Raw genomic sequence first — 13,884 nt, forward strand, 5'->3', positions numbered from 1 at the left:
TATTATTAAAAATAAACTTTATTATTTAAATTTAATAAAAATTTTAAAATAATTATTTAAAGTTTTATAGTTTTATAAATTAACTTTAAAAAATATAAATAAAGTTATATATATTTATAATAATAAATTATTTAATAAAAATTATTTTTAAAATATTAATAAAATTTTATTTTATTATTAAAAAATTTAATAATTCTTATATATTAATTTAATATATTAATAATAAAATAAAATTTTTAAATTTAAATAATAATAAAAAGTATTTTTATTAATAATTAAATAATATATAATAGTTATTAAAAGATTTTATATATATTTTAAAATAATTAATATTTATATAAATAATATTTTTATTTAAAAAATAAAATTAAAACTTTTATTATTTTATATAAAAATTAAAAATATTAATTTATTTAAAGTTTAAATTTATTATATATATTATTATAAAATAAAAAGTTAAAAAAATAATTAAAAATATTAAAATATATTAATTTTATTTTAAATTAAAAATATTAAAATTATATATATAATTAAATTAATTAATTACTTTAATAAATTTTAATTATAAAATATTTATATAAAAATTAATATAAAAGTTTAATAAAATTAAGTTATAAAGTAAGTTATATAATTAATTATAAATATATTAAATAAAATATTTTATAAAATATTTTAAATATAAATTAATATAAAAATATTTAAAGATAAATAACTATAAAATAAATATTAAATAAATAATATATTTAATTATTATTTATAAAATAATAATAAATAAAATATTTATAATTATTTATAAAATAATAATTAATAAGTTATTTATAGTTATTTAATAAAAAAGTAACTTTTAAAAATTAAATATTTTTAATAATAATTAAATATATTTATAATAAAAATAATTTAAATTATTTAACTTAATTAAAAAATAAAATAGTTATTTATATATTATTAATTATCTTTTTTAATATCTTTTATATAGTTTAATAAAAAATAATAAATTATTATAATAATATATTAAATATTTTATTAAATATTTAATAAAATAATTAAATTAAATATTTTAAAATAAATATAAAGTAAATAATAAATTAATTTTAAATTAAAAGTTAAATATATTTTATTTTAAAAATTTATTATAATTAAAATAATATAATTATAAATATTAAATAAATAATTATATTATTATATTTTAAATTAAACTTTAAATTATAATTTTTATTTTATAAAATATTATTTATATTATATAATTATATTTTAATAATAATAATTCTTTTACTTTAAATATATTAACTTTTATTAAATATATATATTTATATATATAATTAATATTTAAAGAAAAATCTTAAAAATTTATTTTTTAAAAGTTTAATATTACTTTTATTTTTATATTTTAATATATTATACTTTTTTAAATAACTTAATTTAATAAATATTTTATTATTATTTAAAAGTTAATAAATTATAAATATATTATAAAGAATTTATTTATAATAAATTAAAAAGATAAAAATTAAACTTAAAGTTATAATATTTAAAAGTATTTAAAATAAAAATTATTTTAAAAGTTTTTATTAAAGTTTAAAGAATTTTATTAAGTAATAATATTATTAATAATAAAGTAATTAAGTTATAAAAGTAAAAGTAATTATATTAATTTTAATTAAAGTTATTATATTATTAAAAAGTATTTAATATTTAATTTATTATATTATTTATAATTAAATAAAAATATATATTAATTTTAAAAATAAAATATAATAAAAATAAAATAAATATAAAAAAGTTATAAAATTATTAAATTTATTTATATATATAAAATTATAATATTTATAATATTTATTATTAAAGTATTAACTTTTTTAATTTTAAAATTTAAAATATAATAATAAAATAAAGTATATAATATAAATTATATAATTAATTATTAACTTTATTAATAATTATTTTATAAAAAAATATATTTAACTTTATAATTATAAATATATTATTTATAAAAATAATTATTATTATTTAATATTAATATTAATAAATTATTAACTTTATTTAATAATATTATTAATAATTTTATTAATTTTAAATAATTAAAAATAAATAATTAATATATTAACTTTTATTAATTATTTTAATATAAAATAAATAAAATAAAAAAACTTTAATATCTTTATAATATATAAAGTTATAATTATTAATTATAATATATAAATTAAAATATAATTATATTATATTTATATATAATATAAAAAAAAGTTTAATAATTAAAAGTTTATTTATAATCTTTAAAATAAGTTTAAAAATATAATTTATATATTTATTAATTAATATTAGTTAATAATTAATTAATTCTCTATATTATATCTATCTATTTATATATAAATATAATTATACTTTATTATATTTATTATAAAAGTTAATAAAATATTATTATAAATAAAATTTATTAAAATATTAATTATATATTAAATTTTAATATTATATTAATATATATTTTTTTAAATATAAAATTAAAAATTTATTATTTTAAAATTTTAATTAAGTTTTATTTAATTATTTTATTTTATTATAATTTAATTTAATTTAATTTAATTTAAATCTCTTTTAAGTTTTTAAATTTTTATCTTTAAAAAATTAAAGCTTTATATTTTAAGTTTTAATATAAATATTTTATAAATTTTAATATACTTTAAATTAAACTTATTATTTTTCATATTTTTAAAATATATTTTTATATAATTATAAATTTAATTATTAATAATTATTTCTTTTATAAAATTATTAAAATTATAAATTTAAATAATAAAGTATAATTATTTTATTTAAAAACTATATTTTAATTTAAAATATAATAAATTTAATAATTATTTTTAAATAATTTTATTTATAAAGTTAATAAATAAATATTTATTCAAATAAAGTTAAAATCTTTAAAAGAAATTATTTTATTTATTTTAATTAATTTCTATTTATATATAACTTAAATTATATAATAAATTTAATATTTATATATACTATTTATAAATATTAAATTAAATAATTTATAATTTAAAATAATTTTAATTATTAATAAATTAATAATATTAATTTAAATTAATTTAATATAATTTAATATATTAATATATAAAATATTTTTAATAGTAAATAATATTATAAATATAAATTATAAAATATTAAAGAAACCTTTATATAATAAATTTAATTAAATTAAAAAATATAAATAGTTTATATTTTTATTTTAATTAAACTTTTAATATAATTTATTTATATAATAATTATTTTTAAATTTAATTTTATTATATAACTTTTTTATAATATTTTAATTAATATTATTATTAAAATAATATTTTAATTTTATTTATATATTATAAAATTAAAATTATAAATATTTATTATATTATAACTATTATTATTAATATTATAAACTATTTATATTTTTAATTCTATTATTAAACTAAAAGTAAATAATTAAGGTCTTAAAAAATAAAATATAATATATCTTTTAAAGATTAACTTAACTAAGTTTATTATATAAAACTTTTATAATAACTTTATAATTTATATTTATAATACTATTTATTATTAAAAGATACCTTCTTATACTAATATATTAAACTATATTTAATTAGTTTAAATTAATACTATTAACCTTAATATAAATTAATCTATTAAAAGTTAAAGCTATTATAAACTATAAGCTAGTCTTAATATTATTAAACACTATATATAAAGTTACTATATAACTTAAACCTTCTAAGTTAATTAAAATAAGTAAAAATAAAAGCTATTATTCCTCTAACTAGGGTTCTAACTCTACTTTATAAATAAATACCTATTAAGTAAAACTATTTAAAAGTAATTACTTAACCTACCACACTATTAAACTAAGAGATAACCTTTAGGTAAGGTAACTATACTCTATTACTATATATAATATTTAAGTTTATAGTTCTAATAGCTCTATTATAAATAAAAAAAATAGCTATTAATAACTAAGTTTATAACTATATAAAAGTAGACCTCTACTTTAAAGAAAAGTTATTATTATTTAAAATAATTAATATATTTCTAAAAAGTTAAAGGATTATAAATTTAATTTAAAATATATTAAAATCTATAAGAATCTTAAACTTAAACTTAAAGGTTTTAAATTAAAGTTTATATTTATAAAAATAAAAACTTTTATAAAACTTAAAAAAACTTAAATAAAACTAAAACTAAATTAAGTTATAATATAATAAAATAATTAAATAAAAATTAGTTAAAAATTATAATTATAAGTCTTTTAACCTTATATTTAAAGGGATTATTAATATTATATTCTTTTTAAATATTAAATTTTAAATATTTATTATTATATAAAAATATTATATATAATTTTAAATATATATAAAATAAAAGTTAAACTATATATATACTTTTAAATATTATATATAAAGTAAATATCTTTATAATTAAATTATTTAATTAATATAACTTTTATATACTTTTCTCTATAGTGGAATTCTAGAATAATACCTAGGTATTTTAGTGACCGTAAAAGTGGACCCGCTTTATAACGCTTTCTCATACTAGGCAACTTGAGCTGAAAGCGCGTAGCAAAACCTAGCGAAGAAGAACGAACCAGATCACCGTGAAGAACGGTCACATAAGAATCGTTCTTGCTTCCTGGGCCGCAACGTGCCCGATGAATGCACCAGGCACGTATTGGCCCTTCACCTTTGCGAAACCAGGGCTTCCAAACGGCCACCCAAGCTGGGAGGTCACTAAGACTGTGGGTATATCAACGGCGTTGCTGCTGGGAACGACCCATTGCGGGAAGAATATACCGTCTTCGGTGAATATGGGATCCCCGCTTCCGGTAAAACCAATCATCTGGATGATCTTGAGTACCTTGCTAACAACTGAGGCATTGCCGCCGTTCCCAGCGTTTTCGGGGATGCCTGAGGCGAACCAGTCCGCAATAAAATTCTGGCCACGCTGGCCGAGGGCAGTCTTCTGTTCAAGAGTGACCATGCCGTCAAGTTTGATCCCCTCATCAGTAATATTTGCAGTTTGGTAGTTCCCATCGGTTGCCCACGTCAAGATTGAGTGAATTTGGCCTTGCGCGGGATAGAAGGTCTTCCCAGGTATGGTCGACCGCTCAGCTGTGGTATATATGAAAGAGAAGTCGTTCTTCGTCTCACAGACTTCAAAGAAGAATCCATATAAGTCCGAGAGAGTAGAACTGCGGCCTTCAGGGACTGCTTGCTCCGTGATGGCGCCATATAACCCCCAGAAAAAGTTCTTGTCGCTCTCGACAAAGCGGCGGTCGAGAGAGCTGAGAGACTGGAACACAGACCTTGAATATGTCGCACCGCTAAGCTGCCTGTCAAGGCCGATGTTGACCAACCCATCAACGTTGGGCAGTTTTTCAAAAGTTTCATAGTCAGTCCAGTTCTGTGATTTCGAGTAGATCATCAAGCCCTCCGCAACCCGTTTGAAGAACTGGATATCTGCGACCTGGGGCTCGTTGGTTGATGCAGCGGCGCCATCAGTCCACGAGCGATCAGTAAATATGTAACGCTTCGCGTTCATTGACTCCTTATATGTCCAAATGCTCCTCACCCACTGTTCCTGATCAATATCAAGTATCGCAGCCTCCAGGTCAGCAGCGGGTGTGTTGGTGAGGTCGGCGTTGCCCGCAATCAGGGGCAGTGTGCTCCGTGAATTAAGACCGAGTGGGACAATGACCTCACTTGCAGCGCTGAAGATGTTTGGCAGCAGGTCCAAGATCTTGCCCTTCAGCGGCGGTTCGGCAGGAATGCTGAAACAGTCGATCCAGAACGCGTCGTGAGGAGAGTTGCGCATAGTACTCTCAAGAGAAGGGAGGGTCAAATTCGACATCAGGAAGCCGTCGAAAAATGGATTGGGGAGGCGGCCATCATACCATCTGTATGATGTTGCGGTATAATTGGGGAAAGTGGCAGCATTATCTGGTGTCATGAACAATTCCGTCAAGTACCAGTCTTGCCCGTTGAGGTGCAGGGATCGATTGACCAGAGCCGGCATCTCTGGAGTTGGCGGAGACGGGACTACAAGTCGTAGTCTCAAGTTTTCAGGTCCGTCTCGAATCCCATCCTCGGGGTCAGCGGGGATGTTGATCGGAGAGATGTCTTCAATGGGGAGGTATGTATTGACAGAGCCTGAGGTTGGTGATGCTGACCGAACGGGGAGAAGAGCGCCGCCGGTTGCAGCTGGGGAACTTGCAAGAGCGCGGGCGAGAAAGACGCCTCTGAGGAACGAAAAGGCAACCATGGTGACAGAAAGCCAAGTTTAACCGGGTGAAAGACTGTAGAATTTCTGTAACAGAAAGTAAACAAGAAAGAAAGACTGCTCGTAATGAGAGTGAAGGAGTGTGGATGCTCGGATTGAAGAGAGAGGCCAGTGATGAGTTGCAGTTATCCTGTAGTCTTCCTGACAGATGAAAGCCATTCTTATAGCACAATTAAATTTTTTCTTTCTTTTCATTCTACGCAACATACTACTATTTACAATATGAGCTGGTGTATCTTTAGAAGTTCTAAGCCCCCTTTAGATTTACTCGTAATCACAACTTCTACACCAAATCGAACAGACGCTGGTCCTCTCACAAAAGACCATCCCAGTTAAAATGCGGTTGGAGTCATGTGCTGCACGGTACCAAGGTTGCTCTCTTGCTGCCAAGGGAAAATTTTCAGAATAGACACAGGCCAACTGTAAAGGGCTTGGATTCTAGTTATGTCATACATAATAGTACAATAAATACATATTACCGAGGTAAGCCCAGCTATGGGGTTATAAAGAGTCGTCCGAAATACAGCAAGTGGAACTTGGTATTACCGTGGTAGGTAACCACTATAGCATGAACTCAAGAATTTCTGCCCCTTGGCGTTGTCTGTGCATCGCCAGGCTGAGGCCACGTGCACCGATCGTAGTTTTATCACTATTATGGATGATGTATTTTTTTAACGCTGGGACTTAATTTCTTGCCACTGTATGAAGGCGCCGTGTATGGATTTTGAAGTATACGGAACCTTGGAATACCTAGGTAGAAACGGAACCAGAGAAACGAAACCTGCTTGACGACTTTCTACTAAGGGAGCAATTGTAATATAACCCCCCCCCCCCCGAGATCTTTGGGATCTTTCGAGATCCTAGGAATGATGGAAACAGTAATATCCTCGCTTTGACCGACAATCTACATGAGAGCTGCCAGCCGTCACCAAATGTCTGTACCGGTGTATGGTCATTCCAGGCTTTATTAGTTCAGACCCAGAATCAGGCAGCGGTTGGAAAACATGAGTTATGCACACTTACACTGACACTTCTACGAAAGAATATCTGGGACATGGGTCACAAGTATCATGAATCACATATTGCAGGTCTCTCGCACGGAAAGTTTTCAACGACATGCTGGGCCGTGGACCCGGCACTCCCCTGCAAGACTACCTTCCTAGGTAAGGACTCGCTGCATCTACCTAGGTAAAGAGGCAAGGTCGCTCCACATGTACCATCAATATCTCAAACTCAACATCTTCTCATTTTTAAGGAATGGAGATACCCTAGGGTAGTATAGGTTAACCCCCTGAGAATTCAGGTTGTCCCTACCGGCTCTACCGGTACCTTTAGGTAACCTTGGCCTCACTTTCGCACTCGCCGTCTTTGCCCTGACTGCCCAGCTGGTCCGTCCTATTTTCGAGTAAATTGGAAGAGAAGGAGGTGTCTTTATATTGATGGACCCGCTTCGAAGTCTGATTCCGTATCAGTCTAAACATAGCCATCAGCCATTGTAGCAAGCCCTTACTTAGTCTTGTGTGGTAGTGATAAATTCATGGGCCTGCCAGCTACTGATGGATATACTCGCTCGATGATACCACCTATAGTGCCGGGGCAAGGCCGCACATACTCTATGTAACGCACGGCCTGAAATGATCTTCGCATAACGGATCATTCATTCCGTGCGCCATGCCAAAGAAGACGCAGGGCCTGGTCCTACCTAGGTAGCTCGTTGAACACTTCCACCTGGTACAAAACAGGATCATCCTCTCCAAACGACTTGTACGTATGCACGACGGAATACTCAGGTCGTCCAATGTCGACGTTGCCCGCCCATAGAAGACCATCCAGCTTGAGAGGTTATTAGTAGGACACAATTCTGGGCTATCCAAGCGCCCCGGGGCGTCTTGCACTGGGAGGTCAGCAATCAGCACACTTCATGTTGATGTGGTCTGCCTAAAGCGAAGCAATAGTTCTATTGCCTTGAGGGCTGACACCCCCCCTAATTAACGCTTGGCAGAACGCGTGTTGGTGTGGCAGGAGGGCATCTCTTCTTCATGGCTGGGCACTTGTTTAGCGTCCAACCAGAAAACTGAGCGATATGGAACCACAAGACCCAAAGTCTATTTTGGAGCTCATGCAAAGATGCACATTGACTCGCGGCTGAGCGTTGAAACCGTACTAACCGTTATCTGTATAAGTGCCTAGGCGGTCACCAAAAGATATTAGCTCGGAGAAAGACAACACAGACCACCCCAGGGTCCTCGTAACGGAATTTGAGTCTGCTGATGATGAAGTGACGAGGTAGTCTAGAAGGGCTTGTACATGGCGAGGTTGAGATGTTTCTACTTCAAGGCAAATGAAAGAACCCTATCTACTTTATGTCTAACTGGTATGGAGTGATCAAATCAATCCCACAGCCCACAACCCACAAGAGGCGGGTGGGCAATTTCGACCGGAGATCTGGCCCGCGAACTTCAGGAAAACAATCACAAAACAAATGACTTCAAGGGTCGGATGTTGTCAGGGCCATGGGCTGATCGCCCGCAGGACCAACCAGTGGGTCCGTGCACACTGCTTATCTTATCAGCCCAAGTGGCCTCCGTACCTCTCGCGACGCGGGATTGCAGCTTCGCTGCTTCCCCCGTACTATTCCTTAGTATCATCTTGGAGAAGACTCGGGGTTAAATTGATGATGAATCAATTATATAAGTAGATACAGATTTACCCCAAGCACATACGGCCATAGACAGTGGAAAATACGGGATCCCGTCCGCTCTCCCATAGTCAAGCCACTGATCGCTGGATTAGTAGTTGGGTCGGTGACGACCAGCGAATACCCGGTGCTGTATGTTTTGCTCCTAGGAATTCTTTTTGCACATTCCTGTTTGGCGTCGCCGGCCGCTCCAGAGCGATGCGTGCAGGATTCGCTGAAAGCTTGGTGGACTACGGATGATTGATTGATCTTGGTGGTTGTGCAGGTGCCCCCCCATCTCTTCCCCGTGTCTGTGTTAGCTGAGCATGTGTGACCTGCACATTTCCGCCGGAGTTGAATCTTAAACACTTTTGGGTGATGTTATTCTTGCTTCCACATGTATGAAATTCTTGTCCCCCTTCTCCTTCTTTTTTTGTAGTAAAACCTGCTGGTGCTTACCTGGTTTGGAGGCTTGAAGGTGGTGAGGCCGAGAAATAGGTTTGCGGTGATCTCACAGCCCACTGTCCATTTCGAGGCTAGAAGGGAACCATTCTGGAGCCCCAGTGTCTAGTTTGGGAAGGTGGTGAGAGGATTTGTGGGCACCCTGCACCTCCCCCCGTCGCATTTCTGGGCAGATTGAATGTTTTCTGCCGCTGACCAGCCATTCATCGATCCTCGCGACGCATTGCGCAACCTCCACGCCCAGGCCTTCAACGCTTACGGCTGCCGCTTTCTCCTGCAGTAGTCTCCTGGATGATTTGCGAGGTGGTCAAGAGATGGCGGACGCTGCAGGGAGTGCGTCGCCGGCGCCAGCCTTAGCGACGCAGCCCAGGAGCGGTGAGTTGGCCGCAGCCCATCCTCTCTCCTCTGTGGCCATGCGGACATGCGATTGTCATCACCACACCCGTCGGAAACCACCGTGCTACTTGCGTGCATCATGTCTAATCTGTTGTGCTTGCAGAGACTCCCAAGAATGAACAAAACCCTGCTGCCAAACCGACAATGCCCGCCATCAAAGCCGAGGAAGGCCCTCAGCAACTCGAGGCCATCAGCAGGATGGGCCCGGACAGTCATTCGCAAGAAGCCGCAAGAAGCCCGACCTTGACTAAAACCATCAAGTCGGAAACCAATGGCTCCTCTGATACACCATCCACCGCCCAAGAGGCCGCCCCCGCAATGCCAACTACAGCTGCCGTTGTCAACACCTCCTCAGCGATTCCTGCTGTCGCACCCCCTCCCGCCCCGGCTGCGGCTGCTCCACCTGCTCCTCTTGCCACGCCTGCTGCCGCTCCTGCTGCCGCCCCTGCTGCCGATTCGTTGGCCCCTGCGAAAAGATCAAGAACACCTGAACCCAACGAGGAACATGGTGCCGACAAGAAGCAGAAGACCGAACATGTCCCTGAGCACGACGTCCAAAAAGTCGACCCAAAGGTAGAGGCAGAAGCAAGCGCGGATATGGCTGCAGAGGCGGGGGCAAATGGCGACGGGGTCTCTAGCTGGGACCTCGAATCGATGCTGGCAAACGCCTTGGGTGCTGTTAATGACACTAAGGGCACGGCGGGAGCAGATTATTCCATGGATATTGACCACATCACCTCATCCCCGCCCCTGCCGCCGCCACGTCGGCGGCTCGAGAAGATGAAGTTCATCGAAACCCCGACGTACTTCTCGCGTTCCATGGGCCTGCCGATATTGGGGAGTCTTGTAAGTGCCCGCAGCCACAGCAAAAGATTGCCCATCTGGTTCTAACCTTCCTTCAAGGCCGTTCAAATACTACTGGCACTCTTCCAACAGCCATCTGAAGTCACGGACAAGATCATCCGTGACGCAAGGACTGAGGGCGGCAAGGTCTACGTGGCCCTGAGAGCCACGTTCATGGCGACGCTGAAGCTATTCACGGATTCCACTGCCTTCCTCAACGCGGATGATCTCGACATTCACGACCCTGGAGACCGGGAGACAATCCAGATGGCCAATCTTGCCAACATGTGCGCGAGCTTCTACGGCCCAGGCGGGCCGACCATGGCTACTGCCCATGACTATTTTCTAAACATCATGATTCCTGAAAATGGAATGATCACAGAAGACATATCAGCCCTTTACCTCGACCAAAAGACGCAGAGCTTCCTCGCCTACGCCAACGTGATGGAGGACAAGGAATCAACGAGGAACAGCCTGATGGACAAGTTCTTTCCCAAAGAGCTGGAGGGGAAACTGAGGGCGTACTACAGAGAGTCAGATCTCAACATATCGGGCATCAATGAGGACGAATTTGTACGCCCATTTACAGATAGGCGAAACCTACTCAAAGCAGTAGGGCATGATAAGGAGAAGAGGCGTGAGTCTGGTGATCTCTCTGTGGTCCTCTCGACTGGAATGACTAATGTGAGACAGGGCAACTCGAGGCCAAATATCAGTTCGCGACCTTCCTAGATAACCTGAGTGCGTTCATTCGATCGAACTTCGAGTCCATTGTGGACTATGCCGAGGGACACGGCTTTGAGATACCCAATGAGCCCGGAGAGGAAGAGGCATTGCTCTTGGAAGGTGTCCAGCCACCATCCACCTATACTGGGGCGTTCCCAGGCCAGAGGCGACCGAATGGGACGGACCTGGACTCGGGCTACGAAGCTACCGGGCTTGCGTCGTTGATCGCCGAGAAGCTGGCGCCTATTGATGTTAACAGCTACGGGCAAGCCACGGCCGGAACAGGAGACGGATCGAGCCTGCCACCCACACAATCGCTGCCCACGGCGGTCCTGTACGAGAGAGCGCGACAGGCAGCTGTGGCCAAGACAACAACAGCACATGCTCGCAAGGAAGGCTTACACTCCACCAGGAGACCTTGGACGCCCGAAGAGGAGAAGGCATTAATGCAAGGCCTTGACATGGTCAAGGGGCCACACTGGAGCCAGATCCTGCAATTATTTGGGCTGAACGGGACGCTCTCCGACATCCTGAAGGACCGCACCCAGGTGCAGCTGAAGGACAAGGCCCGCAATCTGAAGCTGTTCTTCCTCAAAACCAACTCTGAGATGCCCTACTACCTGCAGTGTGTGACGGGGGAGCTTAAAACCCGGGCTCCAGGTCAGGCAGCGAGGAAGGAAGCAGAGGAGCAGGCACGCCAGGGCTCCGTCAACCCGAGCGGCGGGGTGCAGGGCAATTATGCTCCTTCTTATCCGAATGGAACCACGGCAAACCAAGGCCAGCCGGCAGCCGTGCCGCCCAGGTTGAACCAGGCCACGCCGGGCGGACAGCACTACCAGCAACAACAACAAGCGAGTTATCAACAGCAGCATCAACCATATCAACAGAATCACCAGCAGCAGCAGCAGCAGCATCGACCCCAACAACCACAGCACGCTGCCCCTGCGCCATCGCACGCGACCTTGTCGCACCAGAAACAAGAGAACCCTGTATCTCGGCCTGCGGCTCAAGCGCCTTCCCATCACCAGAGCATCGCCCCCGCTCCAGTGCACCCGCAGAGACCTCTTCAGCAAGCAGGCGCACCCACAAACCCTCAGTATAATGCCATCCAGCGAAGACCAGCGCAACAAAACGCACAGCCCGTGTCCCACCAGCAAGCACAGCCCGTGTCCCACCAGCAAGCACAGCAATACGCATCGCCGCAACCACAGAGGCCGGCAGCAATGGCATTGCCTCCGAGGCCGGGTCCGGCTTCAGTGCCGCAAGTCCAGACACGGTCACCTGCTCCTGGATCCACAGCCGCAGCAGTTTCGCGACCGGCTGCCGCAAGCACAACAGGACCACCGACGACCGCCTCTGTTCCAGTCCCAGCCACTGCTGCTGCAGCGGGCCAACACCGGCCCCAAAGCCAAAGCCAGCCACAAAGCCAGCCCCATCATGAGCCGCAGGGCCAGCCGCAGGGCCAGCCTCAACCTCAGAGCCCAGCGCCCAAAGCCGTACCGCCCACCATGCCCGCACCTCCCACCCCCACCCCGTCGCCGTTGACGCCTACTGTGGCATCATTGGCTGCATCTCCGTCACTGGCAGCCCAGAAACTGCCAGGACAGCTTGTCACGTCCTCACAGCCGGCACCCTCAGCCGAGGAAGCAGCCAAGCAAACACAGGCGGGCGTCCCGTCCCAAGCAGAGACGGCACAAACGACAACAGATGCATTGGCGCCAAGTGCCGGGGGTGGGGGAGCCACAGAGGATGACGAACATCTGAAGAACTCGCTGCTGGCGGCGTTGAAAAACGCCTAGCGAACGGGGCTGACAGCCCGTCCTCACCGGAAGACAAGCACGCACCGAGATGGGGCGTTGCAGGGGCAAGCGGGCCACCGGGGTGGGAGAAAAGATGAGGCCCAGGCGAGATGGGGACCGACCAGAGGCAGGCGCTGGCAAACAGGGGCCTGGGGCGACCCCGTGATCCCATGTGTAATTTGTACTCGTCCCACAACCCCTCAGCACGTTGTTTGCCCCCAGTGATACCATGAAACCCAGCTCTGGACGTTTGATAGGCCAGCCTGTCTGTATAGCAGATTATATGGAACGGAGTTCAGGATCTCCGCATCCGCCACGATATGAAGTGTGCACGAGGCTGTGGGCCGTGAATGACAATGACTGATGGCCATATAAAACGCGGCTGAGGGCTGCTGGCAACTGTCCCCACAATGGTGAAACACTCAGCCAGGTACAGCCCAGGCAAGTTTTACGTTGTCCCCAACCAAACCCATCAGCGGCCTCTGTTTGGCATGTTGCCCCATGACTATGGGGCGGCCTGTGCTGTGATAAGTGCACAGTCTGAGACCGGGGGCTTTTCACTATCTGTGCTGACTGTGGTCAAGCATAGCTTCCAACATTGCTGGCAAATATTCCGGGGCGAGTCTCGGGACAGATTTGTTCAAACGTGGCCCGCTGCGAATGGACCATGTACACATA

The 13,884-nt window shown here is 38.0% G+C and overlaps 2 protein-coding genes across 2 annotated transcripts; one reads left to right on the forward strand and one right to left on the reverse strand.

The window, feature by feature from the left end:
* Window positions 1–4,632: 4,632 nt before the first annotated feature.
* KVR01_008154 (uncharacterized protein) lies at window positions 4,633–6,285 on the reverse strand (the record flags this gene model as incomplete). Its single annotated transcript, XM_044787269.1, has 1 exon — window positions 4,633–6,285. The coding sequence occupies one exon, from the start codon at window positions 6,283–6,285 to the stop codon at window positions 4,633–4,635; it is 1,653 nt and encodes a 550-aa protein (XP_044643132.1).
* A 3,471-nt stretch (window positions 6,286–9,756) lies between these two features.
* KVR01_008274 (uncharacterized protein) lies at window positions 9,757–13,206 on the forward strand (the record flags this gene model as incomplete). Its single annotated transcript, XM_044791376.1, has 4 exons — window positions 9,757–9,817; window positions 9,942–10,684; window positions 10,742–11,318; window positions 11,375–13,206. 4 exons carry the CDS (start codon window positions 9,757–9,759, stop codon window positions 13,204–13,206), a joined length of 3,213 nt encoding a protein of 1,070 aa, XP_044643252.1.
* Between the last annotated feature and the right edge of the window lie 678 nt (window positions 13,207–13,884).

Source organism: Diaporthe batatas (genome assembly GCF_019321695.1).
Source record: "Diaporthe batatas strain CRI 302-4 chromosome Unknown Contig00009, whole genome shotgun sequence".
Taxonomy (NCBI): Eukaryota; Fungi; Ascomycota; class Sordariomycetes; order Diaporthales; family Diaporthaceae; genus Diaporthe; species Diaporthe batatas.